At 30.1% G+C, this 23,474-nt stretch overlaps 1 protein-coding gene across 7 annotated transcripts in view; it reads left to right on the forward strand.

The window, feature by feature from the left end:
- LOC129990169 (disintegrin and metalloproteinase domain-containing protein 11-like) overlaps positions 1-23,474 on the forward strand; it is a 245,478-nt gene that overhangs the window by 107,308 nt on the left and 114,696 nt on the right. For 4 of the 7 annotated variants that reach the window (XM_056098138.1, XM_056098131.1, XM_056098134.1 and 1 more), the window contains exon 2: positions 20,332-20,366. In XM_056098138.1, coding sequence (XP_055954113.1) covers positions 20,332-20,366 — 35 coding nt within the window. Of the gene's footprint in view, positions 1-20,331; positions 20,371-23,474 lie in introns of all 7 variants that reach the window. The other 3 variants (XM_056098133.1, XM_056098135.1, XM_056098132.1) reach the window with 2 other exon arrangements.

Consider the following 23,474-nt stretch of genomic DNA (forward strand, 5'->3'; position numbering starts at 1 on the left):
AGATAAGAAATGGGGTTTCTAGACAACCATAAAATGCTCATTCAATATAGAGTGGTAAAATAGATAAGAAATGGAGTTTCTAGACAACCATAAAATGCTCATTCAATATAGAGTGTTTTATGGCATAAATTCACTTGCAATTAAAATATTACGGAATGTGTTTCTCTCAATTTCCTCATATATTTATTTCCATAATAAGACGCGCGTGTTTAGTTGCATCTTTTAATGAAAAAATAAGATCATGTATTTTGAATATCTTCCAATACAACTGTTGGTTCCGAATCTGGTACAGTTCCACAATTTTGATTTTTAGACACTATATCTACTTCCATTTAACAGTTGCGCTTTTGATTTTTCTCATATATACGGTACAGACATAGCAGAAGGGCAGTCTGTTTATTCATCAACCAGATCTGGATCAAAATTTGATGCAGGCCTGAAATTTCGATTTACTTGATTTGATTTTTATTGCTGAATTTTCGAAGCATAATAAAATTCATTTTACTGACTTGCAATTTTGAATTATTGCATTCAAATTCACACAAATAACCTCGGGAGAAATTCAATTATTTGGCAGATTCAGTTAGAATGTTGCAAAATTACAATTATGCGTCATTTGATAAAATATATGTGAAATTTGATACAACTAACCCGTTGCGCTTTTGGAAACACAAACGTATGAAAAGGAAGACTTCATGGATCGAAACACAGAGCTATCTTGTTCACTTCTATAAGGATGGCAACACAGGTTGATAAATTCTGCCTGAAATTTCATGCAAGCTTAAAATTTTAGAGATAAAACAATTCACTAAATTTTAAACATCTTATTCATAATGTTAGGGAAGTATAGCTGTCACAGAGAAACAGACATAATTTCCAAAATGAGTTTTAAAAGCTCATGGAGAGCTAAATCTTAAAAGATTTATCCAAATTTCCAGGTCGAAGCTTTCAATATCTTATTTGTATATAAGTAAGCTTTTTAAAGAATTACAGCATTGTTCGTACAATTTTAATCAATTCATAGACCTTAAAAGTCTTTTAATTGTACTTAAACAGTAAATCTTAACATGTTCAAAAGGAAAAAAAATCTCTTTTTTTGCTCAATTATATATATATATATATAGAATATTTTTATAATTATCTTGAGCAATATCCATTTTTGATTAAATATTTCATAATTCATGACATCTTTGCTATTAGTTTTAATTTTTGTTGGACAATGAATCTGATAGATAAAATCTCAGATAGATTATTTATCGTATGTATGTACTGATGCATGTGGATTTGTGAAAGGATTTTTGTAGGTGTAAAAGATATTTTCATTCAGTCTCTTAATCCTTGGAGCGAAAAGTTTTATTAACTTATTTAGCTTTAACAGCTGTCAATACTCAATACTATACTTTACAAGGTAGCAAAGTCAACTTTTATAGATGAGTTTGTCAGGAGTATAAGCAAAGTTGAAGTAACTGTTAAAAAGTTATCCATGCAAGAAATAAATTAAAAATAATGATTTTTCAAATTTTTTTATTGTGAAGTTTTTTTTTCATTTATACGATACATAACTTTATTAGTAGTGAAATTTTTGAAACTCTTCGAACAATTATATTTATTGACAAAACAAAATTTCAAGAATTTTGCATGCTAAGCATTATTTTTAATATTTGATTTCATTTGGTCTTTTTATTTATAAAGAGTGCCCCAAAATTAACGCAAGGTTTGAATTTGTCATCATTTGTGCTTTAAAGTGTTGTCAACCCTATTAAAAAACCATTTGACAGCTGATTGTTTAAATGGATTAGTAAAGATGGAATACTGCACAATAGAACAACGTGTCTTCATTTTTGGACAATATTTCAATAATATTGAAAATCTGGCGGCCACAGTTCGAATATTTGAGAATTGGCTCCCTAGATGATGTGATTTAACACCATTGGATTTATGAAGTTATTTGAAGTCAGAGGTCTATACCAACATGCCCACAAGCACGCGTGCATCGAAGGTGAAAATTCAAAACTGCATCAAAGAAATTCTATCTCATTTATGCAAAATGGTCATGGAAAATTTCGGCAGAAGATTGCATATGTGCCAGCAAAGATGTGGAGGCTATTTGCCCCATATGTTATTCCATACATAACCCTATCTTGTGTACTTTACGATTCAATAAAAATATAACAATTTATAGGGGAAAATGCTGTGTTTTTTATTTAATTCAAATCTTGCGTTTACACGTTGTTCTATCGTGTAACGCTTCATTTTTTACTAACCCTACTATCAAATATCAAATGGTTTTTTTATAGGATTGCCAAGTCTTTACTGCACGAATGGTGGCAAATTCCCACCTAGCGTTAATTTTGGGACACCTTTTATAAATAGCAGATGTGGTATACTTGCACGTGCAACTCTCAAAATTTGGGATAGAGTGAATTGCCTGTTTTTCTAGGCAATAACGATAAAAAAAATCTTGTTTAAGATCTTGATAGTAGAATTTACATAAACATTTCCTAAATTGGATTTTTCTAATAAACTGCAGAATGTATATTAGTCAGTCATATGCATTCTGCAGTTTACTGTAGAAGCTACAGTAATACACTAGCTTCTCCCAAACATGCTCTGTGATTGATCTCATGAGCCTGTTTTACATCATCTCCAAAACTGAAGTGAATTAATTTTTGCTTCCACTTTATTGAACTAACACGTTTATTATCGTTTGGTTGAAATTCTAGAGTGGCCAGATAACGGCAATTCATTACGTTTTACCACAAGTTTTAAAAATGATGCCAAAAATTTTACTTTCAGCATTTCAGATTATTAGGAATCTGATCTTTATAATTATCCTCAGCATCAAGCAAATAATTGTGTTTTTTTCTTATTACAATACGCAAATGATTTTTTAATATGTCTTTTCGTATCAAAATTTCATGATTTTCATTTATAAAGACTGCACATTTTCTGAATGTTTTTAAAGTATGTGTGAATCTTATACACAACATAAACAGATTCGTTTTTATGCTATTCCTAAAAATAATATTGCACAATTATTATTTCTTTATTGTTACTTTAAAAATATCGAAGTAAATCTGCTTATTATAATGATTATTGCCCTAGTAAAAATTTTAAGCATAAAACGCACATTTTGAGGGATATAATTAATCGGTGTCTTATCTAAGTTCTGTAAATGTATCCTTAACTTAAATTCTTTCAGTATTCAAATAAAAGCAAATTTCATTATTTTATGGAAGCTTATAAAATTAAACCTTTTGTTAATGTTACATGACGTCAATATATCTAAAATAGTCATTATTAAATCGATTAGAATTCTATGCAAATATGTATGATTATGCCAAAGAATTAATCACAGAATGCCTTAAATAAATCGTGTTGCATTAGTAGTATTATTTCTAATTTGTAACATTGCTTCCCTGAGAAGTAGTTAATTGGAAGGAAAATAGTTTTTCAGATACAGTAATGGTAGTGGATGAAAAGTCAATTATTCCTCCCCTTCTGGTCTTGGCAATAAACTTAACGCCCGTTCGGAAACAAAAATAAAGGAGCAAAAATATTCGAGAATCTTGGCGATAGCCTCATTATGACTCGTATTCCAGTGTTTGTTCTCGATCATTCAATGTTCTTCCATAGGACTTATAAAAAGTGAAGACCCAGTAATAAGCAGTAGTAGTTGAGTAGAGCACAAGCAAGTAATTGTGTGAAATCTCTCTTAGGAGTATTGATCTCCAACAAATTCTCTTTGAACGCTTTCTAATGTTGCGATGAATTAATAGTATTATTTCTAATTTGCAATACTGCTTCTTTATGCAGTAAGTCTCTTGGTAATGAAGATAGTTTTACAGATACATTTTGGCAGTGAATGGATGTAATATCAATGATTCCCGGTCATAGCGACAAACATAACGCTCATTCGGCGACAAAAATGAAGGAGCCAGAATATTCGAGTATCTTGGCAATAGCCTCATTATGACTCGTATTCCAGCGTTTGTTCTCGATCATTCAATGTTCTTCCAAAGGACCTATAAAAAGTGAATACCCAGTAATAAGCAGTAGTAGTTGAGTAGAGGACAAGCAAGTAATTGTGTGAAATCTCTCTTAGGAGTATTGATCTCCAACAAATTCTCTTTGAACTCTTTCTAATGTTGCGATGAATTAATAGTATTATTTCTAATTTGCAATACTGCTTCTTTATGCAGTAAGTCTCTTGGTAATGAAGATAGTTTTACAGATACATTTTGGCAGTGAATGGATGTAATATCAATGATTCCCGGTCATAGCGACAAACATAACGCTCATTCGGCGACAAAAATGAAGGAGCCAGAATATTCGAGTATCTTGGCAATAGCCTCATTATGACTCGTATTCCAGCGTTTGTTCTCGATCATTCAATGTTCTTCCAAAGGACCTATAAAAAGTGAATACCCAGTAATAAGCAGTAGTAGTTGAGTAGAGGACAAGCAAGTAATTGTGTGAAATCTCTCTTAGGAGTATTGATCTCCAACAAATTCTCTTTGAACGCTTTCTAATGTTGCGATGAATTAATATATTATTTCTAATTTGAAATACTGCTTCTCTATGCAGTAAGTCTCTTGGTAATGAAGATAGTTTTACAGATACATTATGGCAGTGAATAGATGTAATATCAATGATCCCCGGTCTTAGCGACAAACATAACGCGACAAAAATGAGGGAGCCAGAATGTTCGAGAATCTTCGCAATTGCCTCATTATGACTCGTATTCCAACTTTTGTTCTAGAACATTCGATACACTTCCATAGGACTTATAAAAAGTGAAGGCGCAGTAATGAGTAGTAGCAGTTGATTTGAGCACAAATAAGTAATTGAATGAAATTTATCTTTGGAGTATTGATCTCTAACAAATTCTCCCTGGGCGCTTTGTACTGTTGCGTTTATTTAATATCAATTTGCTGTTTGTTCGCTACTTTTTACTGCAAGTACTGTCCTTCTGCGCACTTCGACTGTGCTTTGTTAGTGTATTTTCGTGTAAAATAAAGCATCGATGTCTGTTGTTGAGCCTCCTAGATTTTTGCATGATTAGCGAATGAAAAAAAGTTGATTTTTCCACATGTGTCTTTATTATAATAGAGCAAAGCTGCTGTTGAAAAGAAGACTTATTTTCAAAATTGTAAATCATCAATCTAGATTTTTTTTTTCATTAGACAATGCAAATCTACGGTAGTTTCATTTAAAGATTAAAGTAATATAATAATTTTAAAGGCACGTAATTTAAATTTTAAGTTACAAGTTCATAGATCCAACTTATGATTATTTTTAAAACCAGAAATTAAAATGTGTCACTCCAATAATGCAAAGCAAACGTAAAAAATGGGCGGAAACTGACAGAAACCAAATTATATAGAATAGAAACGATTAAATCCACATTTTATGGAATGCAATACTGATAATACATTGCTAGTTTAGCACTTGAAAATGCCTATTGATAATAGTTGAATCAGTTGATTAATTTCGCATAACCACACCGAAGAGTAATAACTTGATTTGAGTGCAATTCAGCATTGAGCTGCTCGTTACTATACCATAAATGTATATTTATAAATATAATAGTACGATAAAAGAAAAAAAACTATTGAAAATAAAAAAAATTAAACAAATGTGGCCAACCATGATAAATTAACACAACCAAGTCTGAAACGAAATTTTGCATATATGAAAGTGCTTCCATAAATTCAAACAAAATGTGTTGCATTGCAAGAAAAAGTACTAAAAATGTACATCGATTTCTAAATAAAAGAAAAAAAAAGCATAAAGATTGCAAACAAAACTGGCCGGATAAATCTTAGAAAGAGGGTACAAATAAAAGAGGAAAAGATTTAAACTTTTTCTGATGCCAGAATTTTTTTCTAAACTAGTAAAAAAACTGCTCTACAAATCGAACGACGTGTGAAAGGAAGTAGATCATTGACTATCTTCAAATACATAGTAGTTCCATTTGCTCCGTTAGATTCGATGCTCTCTAGAACAGCCTTTTCTTTTTCTTTTACACTTCTTTGAAGCACCCGATGTGCTTTATCAGCAGGATCGATAGTTCAGGTTCTATTTTATCTGTAGATCTCGAAGTCTTGGGAGTCTAGACGATACATAGAAAACAGCTTACGTATTCTTAGATCTTTCTTCCTAAATTTTTTTGAGTTCTATAAAGAAAATTCTTTATAAAGTATTATAAAATAAGAATAAAAACCACATGTTGCTTCATGTTGGTTTTTATATTTTAGAGTAGAATATTTCTTTTCATTGTATTTTATCGATTTATATCTCTATTATCCTTCATATAGTTAGTTATAAGTAAAAATTTTCTTATCTTTGCATGTTTCGAAGCATTGCTTTACGAAGGGCGAATGTATAATAAGCCATACTTCGAAACATGCAAACGAAAGAAAATTTTTATCTCTTCTGATTTATTAGATTAGAAGAAATTGCAATTATGTGATATATGTAATTATACTTTGACAATACGTGAAGCATTTCCAATGTGAATGCAAAAATTTCTCTATTCAACGGCAAATTTAATTTTGAAAGTTTGATATGATTTCAAATGCAATATAATAGACAATCCTTATTCATATACATACAGTAGACTCCCGATTATCCGCGCCTGTCGCATTAAGTTTTTTTTTTTTTTTTTTTTTTTTGCTTCCAAGCAAAGAGAAAAGGCTTCCAAAGCAAACACAAATGACTGATTTCTTCAAAAAGGTGTAGTTTTACAGTTATGCTTTTGTAATTACATAATACATTACAGCATTAAAACAGTACATATGTATTAATTTTTCTGTGCATCCTTGACGCCTCTCGTAAGTACAAAGCACTTTTCTGTTTTCATTAACAAAATGCATTTTAGGTTAGTTTTGAGTGATATACTAAAATATTAAGCGTTAGTTAAACCTTTCCTGATGTTTATTTTACGTTTTAATGTACATAAAACGATTTTTCAAAGTTGGAATGACTGTTTTTCTTTTGCTATACCCGTTTTTAGCTTTTTTCGGATTATCCGCGATTTTTGTTATCCGCGGCGGTCGCGCCACCCAATTCCGCGGATAATCGGGAGTGTACTATACTTTCATTTTTAAAGCATATTTACAGGATTTAAAGTTTTAAAATTAAAATGCATTTTTTAAATATTTGATTTATTCTTATATTAATTATTAACCAATATTTGCTGCAATATAAACAGACTGATTATTTGTGCCATGAAAGCAATCCAGATGAACTGAAAATAGAGCAGGATTTTTAATGAATATATAAACAAACAAACTGCCTTAAAACAAAAGAATTAGAATAAAATAAGTAAAATCTGAGTTTTGCTTTTTAATTTCCCCCTCAAAACATTTTTTCTTAATAAAATAGTATTCATAGCTTGCGCAATCATAGGAAACATAGAAATTTTTTCAGCGGTTTTATTTAATATTTCTTTGATATAATTCGCATATGCTATAACTAATTCTAAAAAACTGGCATTCTTTTTCTTCCTTATTTGCTTCTCATTAAATAAATTTCTCTCATTTTATCAATTAACTCTCTGATAGATGCATTCCAGCATTGATAATTTATACTGCATTGTAAAAATCCAAACTTTCATCAAACTCATCGAAAATAATATTTTTCCAAATATAACTCGCGAAGACGGTTTTCAACTTCAGAGATCGCCTTAGAGAATTTCTTAAAATTCTACTAAAAAATTATAAAAGATAGTTTTCACATAAATATCACATTGAATATTCTTCACTTAAAAAAAATTAATGTATGAATTTTTTAAAAAGAATTTTATAATTATTGCGCCTTAAAAATGTTTAAAAAAATACAAGACAAATTATTATTTATCGATAATAAAACAAATTTATATCACTAAATTTGAAGCAAAAATTAACTTCAACCGTCTTTTAAGCAATTCTGTATTGAAATAAAAGTGGGAATATCGAGTTTGAGAGGCCCGAATATCTGTCCCCTAAGATAAGAAAATGGAGAAACTTCACCTAAGTCCTGTTATCAGCCTTCAATAGAACTAAATATAGCTATGTGAAACTAGAATTCTACCTCTGGGAAACAGATTTTCTATTTATTTTCTCTCCTGATGTGAATACTCCAGTAATTAATTCTTCCTCTATTTTTGATTCAATCGAAATCATATTTTTCATCATTTGATTTACCATTGTTGATTCAATCAATACTTTATTTCTTTTTCTTTACGATGATTATTTAGATGTTGATTTGATATAGTCTAGCTTTTGATAATTGCTACAAATTTTTAAGCACGTTTCAGTCATATTTTCATGAAAGAATTCATATATAAATATCAATAGCACTCTTATGAAACAGCTGTAAAGGGTGTTCCAAATTTAAATCAAGATTTGAATTTGCCACGAATCGTGCAGTAAAGTGTTAGCAACCCTATTAAAAAAATCACTTGACAATTAATAGTTTATGGTTAGTGAAAATGGAGCGTTAAACGAGAGAACAACATGTTAACGCAGAATTTGAATTAAATAAAAAACACAGTTTTTTTCCTTTAAATTATTATATTTTTATTGAATCGTAAAGTACACAGGATGGGGTTATGTATGAAATACCACATAGGGCAAATGGCCTCCATGACTTTGCTGGCACATACGCACTCATTTGTAGAAATTTTCCATGACCGTTTTGCATAAGTGTAGCTAAATTTTGTTGATGCATTTTCTGACATAATTTTTCTCCTTCAATGCACGCGTGCTTGTGGGCTTATTGGCATAGACATTTGTTTTCAAATAATCCCATAAAAAGAAATCCAATGGTGTTAAATCACACGATCTGGGATGCCAATTCCCAAATTTTCGAACTGCGGTCGTCAGATTCTCATAATTTTTGAAATATTGTTCTATTGTGCTTTATTTAACTCCACAGCTCCGTTTTTACTATCCCTAAACTATCAGCTGTCAAATGGTTTAATTTAATAGGGTTTCCAACACCTTACTACACGAATGGTGGTAAATTCACATCTTGCGTTAATTGTGGGACACCCTTTATTTCAATAACCAGTCGAATTTTCTGCAAGTGTTGTGGATTATCATGATATCACTGGATAATAATTGCGATAAAGCTACATTAATGGATTAAGTTTTCCATTAAAAGTCAAGCTTTCAGATCAGCTAATTAGATTTATCTAAATTAACTGTTGAATGTTAATCTAGATAAAAGAAACAAACCGGCTTTGTACTATCAATATTCAGTATCAACTTAAGCAGCATAGCCAAAATAATGTTTCAATGCTCTAATATAATTTTTAGTGAACTTAGCCTTACACTGTGTGATTTGTGATTCAAATTAAGCATATAATTAGTATAAAAGTATTAATATAAATAATAATAAAATCCTCTCTACTTTCACATCTTGCATATAATGTAGATTTTAATGAAAGTAAAATAATCATTTAATGTTGATTTAACTATTGAATTATACGCTGAAAGGGACTCAGAGCTTCTCCTCAAATAATTATTAATTCAAGTCTTTGAAAGCTTTGGGAAAAGTGCCGCTATTATTTATTCAAATTCAGGCTGTGTTGAATTCCATGAGGGATAGACAAATAGATCTTTTCTCGTCTGATAACATTGCTGTTAATCAAACGTTTTGCATTACTTGTGCATTCATGAGCTTTCCCAAGAATTAAGTAAGGAAGAATTGTTTGATTTTCACTACTTTTGTTTCACTATCAAATTTGCATTCTTAGAGTTCAGTTTCCTTCTTCTACAAATAATTTTTTGTCTAATAAATACTTGTACCAAAATTAGTTTTTTTGTTGTTTCTTTTTATATTTCTTCCTTAATTTAGATAAACGCAAAAAATTAAGTATTTAAGAGGCATATATCAATTAAATTTTTCCTGCAAGGGATATAAATATTTTACCATTTTTTTCTACATACTATAAGCCAGAAAGGCTGTACTACTAAATAAGCAAGATTTATTCCCTTTCCAGGTAGATTTATTGTGTCTCCTCTTAAATCGATTGGTGCATAATTTTATTCTCTTACATGTATGAATAACAGGAATAAAATAGATAAACACTAACTAAAAAAAGAAAAAAACCTTCTTTTCACAAATCTCTAATTAAGTATCGAAAAGTTTATGTTTTGATTATTGTCACGTTAATATTTTTCTTCGTTAACGGTTTAAAGTTCAATATAACCAACTAGACATTTTGAAACAGAATCTGTTTTGTTTTTTTAAATTTTAAACTTTAAATATTGAATTAGAATCTCAAATATAGAATTCAGTAAGCGTTAGAGATGAAAAACAACTAACAGAAAAAAGAGTAGTTCATAGAATCTGAAAAAAATTTCACAGTATGACCAGGGATCCCAGGGCAAAATATCCCTAAAAAGGGAGAGAGACTTACCAGCATAAAAATCTACACTTTTTTTTATTTAATAAGAATAAAAATTATTCCAGTGTCTGCATAGCATCAAAACTACCAGCATTTAATAATGCTTTACATTTTCAAGCAATATCAGTCATATGTTTAATATCTGAATGTTTTTTTCTAACACAATATTGATGTACTACAATCTGATACAATACCAATCATGTAATTGATTTCAGAATGTTTTATTCTAAAATAAATTGAATATTTTTTTAACGAAATTTGATGAAAAGTCTACATTTTATAAATCGTATACGTACATTTCTTAACTTTTAGATACTTGGATTTCGTTTGACATGTTATATTTCGATTTTATTTAAAACTGATACAAATATTTTAAAACCATGAGTGTGGAATTTGGTATAAAATCTATATAACAAATTTCATTCCTCTAGTTGAAAGCGTTTTTAGGTGACCACGTCGCTTACAGACAGATAGACTTAACCTTAACCGGCTATTCAGACCCGCCACTGATAGGAACTATAGTTGAGTCCTAAGGGTCACCACCGGCCACGTTACAACCCTTCCCAAGGGAAGCACGTCCCGTCATTGATAGGAAGAAGCCCCACCATTTCTATAACACCACCATAGCAAACACAATCACCATAGCGGAAGCTTCTCACGCTCATTTCTGAGGTGCCCCGCAGTGGAATAGATAGACGTAATGTACTTTTTAAAATTAGAGAGGTCTGAAAATTTTGATGATTCGTCAAAATATCGAATTGAATGTTTTGATGATTACAATTCCATCTATACTTCGTAAACGAGAGAGTAAAATAACCCATGAAAATTCCAAGTATTTAATTTGATCTAAGTGATTTAACTGGATGTTAAATTGCCACCGAGTCCAAGCTGTTTAAATAACATCAGTTTGAAACAGTATCTGTAAGACATTATGAATAAACGAATGCTCGGCATTGTATCTTCAGCATTTTGCGAAACGCGAATAATTAGGGCATGTATAAACCAGCTGCACAAAATGGAGCTTTGTAAAATTATTCCGGTTATGTTACCAAACAAAATCTTGCTTCTTTGCATTGAATGCCGAAGTTGATTTTTATGGAGTTTCCTGTCAGCTACGACAAATAGAATGATAAAGTAAGTCGTGAAGTAAAGCTGTAGTCCATTTTCTAAACATGGAGAGAGGACATAAAAATAAATTGACCATTACACCTAATGGTCCATTCTGGAATACGATATCGGCAGTGGAACGGCCTACTTCAAGATGATAAATGCATAAATCCGTATAATGCGTCATAGCATCTTGAGTCACATCATTAGTTTTTATCTCCAGCTTGCTTTTATTCCCAATAAACTTTGAGTGGTTTCTATAATCTAGATAATAGTGCCAATGTCAATTTTAGAAGTGGTATAACATTGCAAGCTAAACTCATTTTAACCTTGGCACGTGTTTATGGTATTAAACACTGAATATGATATTAGGAATGAATGTTAATATGGGCATTTTAACAACCTCTTTATCCTTGATAAAATTTTTCGAGTATCTCTGTTATTTGCATTGGTCATATTCTCTAAATGGAATTTTGCAGAAAATCTTATATTCCCTATAATAACACTGATTAATTGAAAATTGATTATATTAACGTTGTTGTTTCATGCTTTTGTGTCAATCTAAATATAATATCTCAGTTGACAGTGAATTAAGAGGTGGCTTATTACATAAAGAGGGGATATCTTTAAAATTTTCGTTTCAAATACACACAAAAAAATTAACCGAATATCGGAAAAGAATTAAGTAGGATGCCTAGTTTTGCCGTTTAGAACAATTTGTATTCGAATATTTAATTCCTTTGAAATACATTTAGATTATATTCAAGGCTATTTAAATTTTCACACGATGTGATTGTGTAATTTTAAATTAAAATTCTATTAATACTGATAAGCACCAAACATCCCTCGAGCTGAATGATGGTGGGATCCGAGATGCCTGGATATTATTGCAAAATTCTTTCCTCTTTCATCATTATCGTTGCTTTGTTTTTGATTTAATTCCTGAGACACATGTTTTGTTCATTAAATATGATCACCCAGATGCGTTTGCTGGACAGCCGATCACCACGCCAGCGCTAAACGAAGCAGTATTCACAGGGGATTTGGGGAACTGAGAGATTTTCTGAGAAATCTCAAAAAGATACCCGAGATAAGCTAAATCCTCTATATCAGCCCCTTAAGAAGAAGAGCTATAATGGCGTTTTTTGAGTGCGTGGGGAATTTTTCTTATTTTTAAAAGAGAAACTCGAGTGTTCTAATATTCTGAGGTATTGGTTTCGAATGATCTTAAAAATGAGAGGGTTAAATGATAATACAATGCGTACTCGACTCTGTAAAATTGATAAAACACTATATTGACGTTCCAGAATAAAATATTTTTTAACCAGCGAGATTGATACCCATCCCCTTTGACTTCTTACACATTTACAATGTAATGTCCTACATTTTTTGGTCTCGACTTTATTGTGTAGCTAACTGAATCGAGTTTTATCTGAAATTTGAAAATTAATCCACAATTTTGATGCAAATCCATGCATTTTTGGTAATCCATACATTTAGCTCATAACGTTTGAATTACCGAATATACAAACTATAATTTGACATATAGATGGACAATCGACATGGCGACAGATTTTGGCTTAAAATCTGGTGCAGATCTTAAGTTAGGGTAATAAAACCGTTTTACCTATCCGATTCCAATCATTTGTTGAGCACCATGCTCACTTTCATTTGAGTAGATACTCATGATTCTAAAACTAAGCTTACTGAACTCAGGGGTGGTATAAAATGCTGAAATCAATTTAAATCTTCAGGTTGAAGATTTTTACTACAACCACGATTTCCTTTATATTCATAAAATCAAATATGTCATTTCAACATATTTACAATTAATACGAGGGAAAGTCAAAAGGTATAGGGACTTTTTCAATTTCTCTTCCCAGGATTTCATAGCACTGCTAGTATCCATAGCTGAATTAGTGGTGAAGTCTGCAACACTTCTATGCAATGTGTTGCTCTTAATCCCGTTTAAGTCTTTGGAGTGTAGCAGACCTTAAATATGGAAGCTCCATTGTCCTTCGGCACCAAGAAGGAAACGAGAGAAGAAATTCGCTTTTTGTTTGCTGAAGATGTTAAACCTTTGGAAATTAGTTGTCGAATGTAAGTGCAGTATGGTGACAAATGTTTATCGCAATTTACGATTGCATAGAGAACTTTAAACAGGGAAGAACTTCTTTATGTGGCAACGAAAGATAGGATAGGCCATCGATGTTAACCATTGAAGACAATTTGAATGTTGTTAAGGATATAGTGATGGAAAACAGACGAATGATAGTAGACGAAATCGCCAATATTTTACATATTACGAAAAAGTGTCACCCTGCAGCAAAATAAAGCTCGGTCACATTCTGCCTAGTGGACGGATAAAACAATAAAGGAGTTGGAATTCGAAGTGTTAGAGTACCCGCCAGACTTGGCTCCAAGTGATTTTCAATATTTAGGCCATTGAAGAAAGCTCTAAGAAAAAGAAGATTTGCAGCCCGTTGAAGAAATGATTGATGCAAAGCAAAATTGGTTGCAAATTTGAAACATTTTTTTATCTGTTGAAATAAAAAAAAGAAACAAATTGTGAAACATTGAGAAAAGTTCGTTGAAGTCCAAGTGGTTATGTAGAAAAATAATGTAAGTTTCAATTTTCTACCATTAGAATAAATGTGCTTTTTCTCAAATATCCCTGTACTTTTTGATTCTCTCTCGTATATGTATATGTATAAATAATAGTTTTTATAAATTGCATCAAATTTATTATTATGATTCAAAAATACGTTTTCATTTATTATATGTAGCTCAGCTGCAATGCTTCCAAAGACTATAAATTAAAACACAACTTCTCCAAAGATTCTCTAGAAGAAAGAAATGACTCTTTCTCGGAGCCTTAACTAGCAAAGAGCATTTAACTGCCAAAGGTTATTGTCAAATGGATTCGACAAAATTTTTCCCATTAGGAGCGCGATATTGAGTGATTAAGATTGATGTAATACGATGCGATACAAATAACGGCCAACCCATAATTAGGATCCGTAAAAAAAAAAGAAAAAAAAAGACAGAGAGAGAAAGAAAGAAGAAGAAGAAATCTACGGAACAAAGGAATAAAGTGTCATCCAAAGTGTGCGCTAGAAGAGAGACGGATGGATCTTGGCAGATAACCAAGATCTGCTAAAGTGGTGGAGCTTCCGATGGCCGGGACAACAGAAGACCCATCCATCTGGGGGGCGGGGGGTGTAGGACAAAGAACGATCCTGGCAATTAGATGAGGAGAAGAAAAGGGCCCAAAAGGGAGGGGGAGCAAAGCCTGCCCACCAGCAACCTCTGATGCACTTTGTGCCAGAGCCTGGGCGGGAAAATGCTATTGTTATCCACTGACCGTTTTTCTTCGTCGGTCCCTGATGGGTTTCAGATCGGCACTGAGTTGTGAAATTGCTCTATTTCACAACATTTGCAGTGACAGCTTTTTGCGGACTTGCTCTTTGCTGGTAAAGCATTAAGCGAAAATGTGCTAAGAAATAATCGAAACTGGAGAACTTTATGAGTTTATGGTTGTGGTTTTTGTTTTGCTGAGAAGGAAACCATTAACACCTCTCTCTAAGATGGAAAAAACTTGGTGGGTTACTTTTGAAAAATATCGTTAATGGAGTACGTTTTTGGTTTAGATACTGGTTTAGATAATGCATTGAGATCGATTTGCTGTTTTGAGATGCTTGTGTCCTTCTGAAGGAGTACTAAAGCATCATTACAAGGAAAATTATATACTGTATTGTAGTTTCTCTATTTAAAATGCTTTTTAGCAGAATTCTTCAATCTAAAAACATATTTCGATGTCTCTCTTTAAAAACATTGAAATAATTTTACTGTTTTCGTAATCATTATTTGGTAGATTGAAGCTTTTTTAGTCTTTAAATGACAGTGTGTGTGAATATACACTATATCCTTTTGCTTAAATTCAGCAAGAGTTATATTTCTCGAAACAATCTCACTTATTTCCTCAAAAAGGAAATATTCCCTCTCCTCTCTCACTCATAGTTTTGTAGACCTTAAATAGGTTCTGAATGCCACGAATGCTCAAGCATAGTGTATAGTGTATATAGTGTATAGTATAGTGTATATATATTCAGAGCTCCAGACGTGAACAATTTGTGCTTTCTGGCATTGTAAAGGAAATTGCATTTGAATAACGATAATGCATTTTGAACTAAAATTTGACATATTGCGTATAGTTTATGAGTGGCATTAAAAGGCACGAGAACGTATAAACCGACTATCAGTTCGCTGAAAGATTTAGTTCTGAACTGTTTACGGATCTCCACTTCAGATGCTTGAACTGTGTATCAAATTTGAATGCATTTTATGATTTTTCCTGCTGAAACTGTTTGAGCAGGAAAATCAGACATAAAGACCACATACCAAATTTCATTTGTCTAGCCAAAAACATTTTTCAGTTATCTGTTAAAAAAAACAGATATAATTCCAAAAATATGCTTTTAGTACTCAAGAAAGTCTGAATTATGGATAGTTCAAAATCTCGATATCGAATTTTTTGGCTAATACGATACTTTTGGTTTGTATGCATTATATATGAGAAAATAAGAAAATGTATGGAAAGTAAGTAATCTAATTTGTCACAAATGAACCAAGAATGATATATTCTGTGTCTTTGAAAATGCCCTTTTTCATAATTCTATAATTAACTGACACATTCTCAAAATCTTACACTGTGCTATAATTAATTTATTAGATATATTTTATCAGTGTGCTAGGAATAAAGACACCCTAAATCGCGAATTACTTATCCATAAATTCTACAAATACAAGATTACATACGTTAAATGTAAAGCTTATTTTTCTGAGGAACTTTTTTCGACTCATCTGTTTCTAAAAAAGTTTAGATAAAAAATATTTAAGTGCTTACTTTGTGGTCGTTTTCAATAAGGATATTTTAAGCTTCCATTGAAACAACAGAACAGAACGCCGTCTCATACCCCCGTATCCGGTCATTCTGGTCACTGAACGGTTTGGTAGGCATGTTACGGGAATTTTATTTAATTAACAAAATATTTACAGTAGGAAAACGAAACAAAAATAACTATTTACAAAATTTACAATTATATAAGAAATTATATTATGGTGAGACCGTTTACATAATTTTTCAACTTAGAAATATAATTTGTAGTAATTAACTTAGAAATATAATGCAGATTGAGAGATAAAATTTGTAAAAATATACATATAATCTGTGTTCACATTTTTTATGTTATAGTAGATCAGGATGCAGTTAAAAAAAAATCAGATGGAAAATGATTTGAAAAATGGAAATGAAGACAATCTCTGTTTGATTGAAATGTGTGACAGGAGACTGCAGTGCTTGTTTTTTCCCTTAGTCTTTTTTGGTAGGAGACTTGATGTTGAGTGCTATGGAGGCAAGAATAGGTCTCTATTTCCACTTATAAATTTAATTATACTGTGGATTTTTTGCCTGGAAAGGAAGTTGCCGGCGACTCTTTTCCGCCATTCTTGTTCATGGCTTGGTGATGGTTTTTTCATATGCCAGGAGATTGTAAGGATGCATTCCGTAGCATAATGAAGTGCGGTGCCTATCCCACCACAACTGCACTGGTCACTCTCAGACAGATTGAACCTTTTGAGGTAGGCAGGAAAAGGGCCGTGTTCTGATCCATTGAAACAACAACAAATTTTTGGTGATTTTTATTTATCTCATCTGCCGTGCCACTTTCCTTGCTTTTCTAAGTAAATTCATTCTGTCTGATTCGTTGATCAAATTTTAGAATTTTCTATAGATAATGTGTAAAAAAATAAAGAAAGAATCAAGTTAAAGTTAAAAGTAACTGTTGTGAAAGAAAAAATAAAATTAAAATTTTATTTTTTTTAAATAAATAAATTTCTTTTTTATCATTTCTGATTTTGAATTTTAATTAAATAACTGCGAATTGTATTTATTTCCTAAAGTATTTTTCATTAACGATTTTACTCAGCAAGCTATCGAATACTTATAGTATTTACCTGTCAGCAATTATAATAATAACGTACTGAGTAAAACCATTTACTAAAGAGATTTCAATGTGTTAAGTTTTAAATCTGATTGATCTCCTTTTTTTATTACTTCTGTATTGAGATTTTCACATGATGCGTATCATTTGTACACTACTAATTTACTCATTTAATTTTTAAATTCCTTCTGAATACTTGTAGAATCGAATACTTATTGTAATTATCTATCATCAGGATGAAATGACGTACTGACGAAAAGCATGTACTAATGATATTTCACTATTTTAAATTCCAAATCAAATTGGACCCCCTTTTATTACTCTGTACTCTCACATGATGCACGTCATTTTTTCGTTACTAATTTAATTTCGGAATTCGTTCTGCATTTCAAAAGAGAATAAAGAAAATGACGTCACTGTACAATACATGAAATTTGTAGTGCTTGCGTCGGATGATATGTGTAGTTCAATTTATAATGTACCTTTGACGTCTCCGTGACTCACGAAATTCATTCTTCTGAATTCTTCTCTCTACAAAATATCACTGTGATACATTCGTATTAAAAATTTAAAGAAGAATTTTACAAGTCTGTCCAAAGGAAATAAGATAGATATGCGAAAGAAATAAAACTGTAGGAAATGCATAAGAAGGGGAAAAGTGTGAAGATCTCTTCTTCCTAACAGCCATGACAAATAGCCTAAGAATTCAGGGCCATATTTTTATTCCTGGTTTCTCCCAAACTATCGTCCTTCCATATATTACTTCAAACTTTCTGTGCGTTTCTCTCGAATAAAAGATTATTGCTTTCCGCGATTGATTTATTTCGATTTGAGTCTGGTAAGAAATGAGATAAGATTTCATTTCTTTGAAATTATAAAGGATTTTAAATGATTTTTTTAAACAATAGACATATTTTTACAATTTTATATAAATCAACTTTTCTTGGTGTAATTGCAATTATTTGTTTTATTGATAAATCAAATTTATTATCAAATTAAAAATATTTTTAAGTCTTTAATATATGTGATTTCTTAACTTTCTAAAATAAGAATCAACTAATATTTACCAAAGAAAATACTAAATAAAAATATTATTATACTATTAATAACAATTAGAATAATCACAAATAACAATTATTTTCAATAACAATTGATTATAAAGTAAAAACAACGGAATAAGTCTGAAATTTAACTTATTAAAGTACATTCAATATATAGGACGCCAACTCTAATTCTGGTAATAGATAATTACATGACAAAATAATAAGACATAATAATAAGGAATTAAATAAACTAATGACAATAGGTCATTAAGACACACACACACTGCTTTAAACTGCTTGTGTCAATAAACATACTAACCAAAATCTACAATTTCTAAATTCTATACAAATCCTTTTCAGATTATATTAGTCATATTTAATAAATAATTTGACGCATCAACATCTTCTGCTATTCTTCAGAAGAGTTATTTTATTATTTTAGATCAATCAACAGTCGCTTCGACGAAGTTACGTGCATTGATTGTCGAATCTCCCTTGAGGTGGCTCATGAAATCGTTTACAATGACGATATCAGTTTCATAATTTGGTCAGTTTTAGTTGCAAAAGTCTGCAACATTTTTTTTTTGTTTAAAATAGAGAGCTTTGAACAATTTACTAAATATGAATAACTACATCGGAAGACTAAGAATTTCGTAATTTTTCAGTAGCACATTTATTGACTCAAACAACATAAAATTATCGTATCATTTGAAAGATTACTTCAGTTGAAAGAATATGCGTATTTCTAGCGATTTAGAAATTAGTTATTGGGCCTCTATTAGAGTGGACCTCTTGCAGATCACCTGATTATGAATTTATTGCATTGTATGAATTCTAAAACTAAAACTTTAGTGCCTATCAAATAAATGTATAAAATATCAATATGCTGTTTTCGCTTTTTTTTTTCACTTGTTTGCAAAATTTTATTGATTTTAAATGTTTGAAATATTTTTACTCAGATATATAATTGTCTTCTAAGATGTGTAAAAACTTTTATTTCATTCATATATCATATTTAAAATCAAATATTCATAAAATGTACCCATTTGAAATTCATTAAAAAGTCCCAAAAGACGTCCTGTAGTTGAAATATGGTATATGAATGACATACATCTCCTACGATTTTGAAATTGATTCTATAACATTTTTTTTTCTTTTGTGGGATTTTGAAATTTATTTAAATCTTTTTTTTTTCACTTGTTTGCAAAATTTTATTGATCTTAAATGTTTGAAATTTTTTTACTCAGATATATAATTGTCTTCTAAGATGTGTAAAAACTTTTATTTCATTCATATATCATATTTAAAATCAAATATTCATAAAATGTACCCATTTGAAATTCATTAAAAAGTCCCAAAAGACGTCCTGTAGTTGAAATATGGTATATGAATGACATACATCTCCTACGATTTTGAAATTGATTCTATAACATTTTTTTTTTCTTTTGTGGGATTTTGAAATTTATTTAAATCTTTTTTTTTTTCACTTGTTTGCAAAATTTTATTGATCTTAAATGTTTGAAATATTTTTACTCAGATATATAATTGTCTTCTAAGATGTGTAAAAACTTTTATTTCATTCATATATCATATTTAAAATCAAATATTCATAAAATGTACCCATTTGAAATTCATTAAAAAGTCCCAAAAGACGTCCTGTAGTTGAAATATGGTATATGAATGACATACATCTCCTACGATTTTGAAATTGATTCTATAACATTTTTTTTTTCTTTTGTGGGATTTTGAAATTTATTTAAATCTTTTTTTTTCTTCTCAGATCTTTTTGATGATTTTGCGGATGAGATTCGACCCATTGGTAAGTATCTGAGATCGAAGATCTTTCATACATATTTTTTTTTTATCCTTGCTTCTTTTTTTTTAATTCATCATTTTGCATGATATGACATCACCATAATTTTGATTTTCGTATTTCTTGCTGTGTCTTTCAATGTGTGTTTTATTTCATTTCAAAATTTTCTGCATGAAGGAATAATTTGTATTATTTTAATACATTTTAATTGAAAAATTTATAATTAATAAACTCTGAGCAAAAGCTTAGGATAAATGGCTGCAGAAGAACATTTATAATCCGAAATATTATTAATGGAGCTCGAACAGTGCTTAATTAGAGTGTTAAAGTACAGAATTCCGTTTTCTTAACAAGAAAGAAGTTCATTAAAGAGAAATTCAAATATTATTAACAATTTAAATGAGTATTTTTTTTTAAAAAAAGTACAGTACTTTATGAAAAAAGTAATACTGTAACAGCCATTTTCAGTAACCTTATCCTTTCAAAATAAATATATTAGAAAATTAGACGAAAAGAAAATTTAATGTTCTGGATTCCCTAATTTTAAATTTTATGCTAACAAAATGGTAAAAATGTTTCGAATACAAGGTTTTTAATGCCAATAATGTCAGTTCACAGTAAGGCTAGAAGGCTTTTTCCCTTTTATTCTGCTATTTTAATAAATTTTCTTTAACGCTCTGTGCATGTTTTTTGAAAATTAGAACGCTGATTAGCATTATATAAAAGATAACGATAATTTTATTCAATTTTGAAATAGGAAATGCTAGTTAAATATATAATGCTATGCTGAGTTTACATTTAAAATAATAATTTGGTGTATAAATTAAGAGAGAGCTATTAAAAATTGAAAATAAAATCAAGCAAAATCACAAACTGAAGCAACTAGTTGAAACAGAATTTAAAAAAAAATATTTTTGTACTTGCTAAAAGATTTCTTCCAGTAAATAAATACAGAAAATCTTAGCATAGATGTAATGATTATGAAAAAAATGTTTAGGAATACCTATTAAAACCCACATCAGTTCACATTTAATTGATATCCTAAAAAATGAATTTTATTTTTTCGGAAATCATTAATATAAGTATAAAGGGTCGTTTAAATTTTTTTTTAAATAAAGCCATACACAGATCCCTATGTATATAAAGAAAACTTCCTATAATGGTTGATGTACATTAAGATCTTCCACAAAAATGTTCATTTTATTATGTTAATCACCATAGTCTGAAATTCAAATTTTTAATGCAAATTATAATTTTTATAACAAATATTAAATAGCTAGTTAGTCACTTTCTTCGCATATGTAATAATATACCGAAACCTGGTTTTTTTTTAAATTCATATCTACTCACTGCAGAAAAATTGCAGCTCATTGTCAAATATTTATATAATTCATTGTTTTCGATAAATTAACTACAGGAAAATATTATTAAAATTGTATTTCTTTATATTTTTCAAATAATCCATTTTAATTCTTTATTTATATAAATAAATAAAGCAGACATCAAATATACAAAAACATCACACACAAAAAATAATTAAAATTCTTATCATTTTATTCCCAATGCTTCAAGTCTTAGTCTTTTAGGTTTTAAGATTTGGAGTAATTTAAATTGTATTCAATCTTTTCATCTTAATATATACATCTGTTGATCATTTGTAATTAAAATTAGTACTATTAAACGTTATTATTATTTGATTGAAAAATCTGATTTTACCGTAATTTATTCTTCGAACTTCACTGTAATAAATGAGATATATAAATTGAAATGCTTTAAGCTTTGAGATTTGTGTTGTTCAGTCATATCCTAAAAAGGTTTTTGAATTTTAAATTTGCTCCTATTTAATGTTTGTGGTAGATTATTTTTTCATATAATAAAACTTGCCATTATTCCGCTAGTTTTTTAATATTTCGTTGAAATTTATTTACTGTTAAAAAGTCATGGAATGATTCTGAATTCTGGATATTTCAAAGAAACTTTATTCGGATCTTATTCAGTTTAACAGTTTTAGTTAAAGAAATTGTTTTTTAGAAATAATATTTCTATTTAAAATAATTTTTCATTGCAATTATATATTTGTAAGGAGTTCTGTATTACATTGATCACACTTAAAGGGCAAAACGCAAAAGAAGAATGGTACCTTGCAGAAATCAAGAATGACTTCCTTTGTTCTCCAGAGTCATTTAATGAGTTTAGTACTATTAACTCATAATTCCTAATTTATTACTCATACTTTTTAACTATTAACTACTATTATTGTCAATAGAATCAACAGTCTTGAGCAATTCCTAGTCAAATCAAAACACTCAACGTTTCTTTACACAGCCACTTAATTAACGACAGAATTTCTTCTATTAGACTGGCTTACTTGAGTTATTTTGAGAGTCATATTTTGTTGACTCAAAAGAAAAAAAAATCTAAAGCCGTTTGTGGAAATTCAGATCTTTGATCCAAAACAATCTGAAGGCACAAAAAAAAGTGCATTAATGGTAACATATTTCAATTTTTCAGCAGTAAGTCTTATCGAATTTAAAGAAAAAAATTTTTACGATCTATCTTAATATAAATCTAATATCTAAAACTGGGAAGGAAGAAATTTTTTCACGTATTTCTAGCCAACTGAGTATGTATTTGGCATCTTAGTTCATTGAATCGCATCATGCAAAATACTTCAAGTGATTCAAGGGAGGAAAAGTAAATTTTTAGATAAGGTTGACTTCCATCTGTAGTTGCCTTATCCTTCGAATTTATATATTAACCGTAATTCTTAGCCTTCACAATTATTAGAACTTATGGAGACAATAGTTGCGGAAATAATCCAAACTCCAGTGGGTATAGCGATATATTATTATATCCGAAAATGCGAAAACAGAATCAGCAAAACACAGATAAGAGTAGGCAAGTTCAGCACTTGCAGTAAACATTAACCCACAAATAGAAATCCGTTCTAAACAACCGTAATAGCACTCAAAAAGAACTCGCAGAAGTTAGACTTCACTCAACTACTCATCTATCTTGACTCGTCTTTTACTCTCAACTGACTCAGTACTGACTCTTAAGGTTTGTCTCTTGGTTATTTATAGTTTCCGAAACAGAACACAGAAATTTCT

This window comes from Argiope bruennichi, chromosome 2, assembly GCF_947563725.1.
Source record: "Argiope bruennichi chromosome 2, qqArgBrue1.1, whole genome shotgun sequence".
Taxonomy (NCBI): domain Eukaryota; kingdom Metazoa; phylum Arthropoda; class Arachnida; order Araneae; family Araneidae; genus Argiope; species Argiope bruennichi.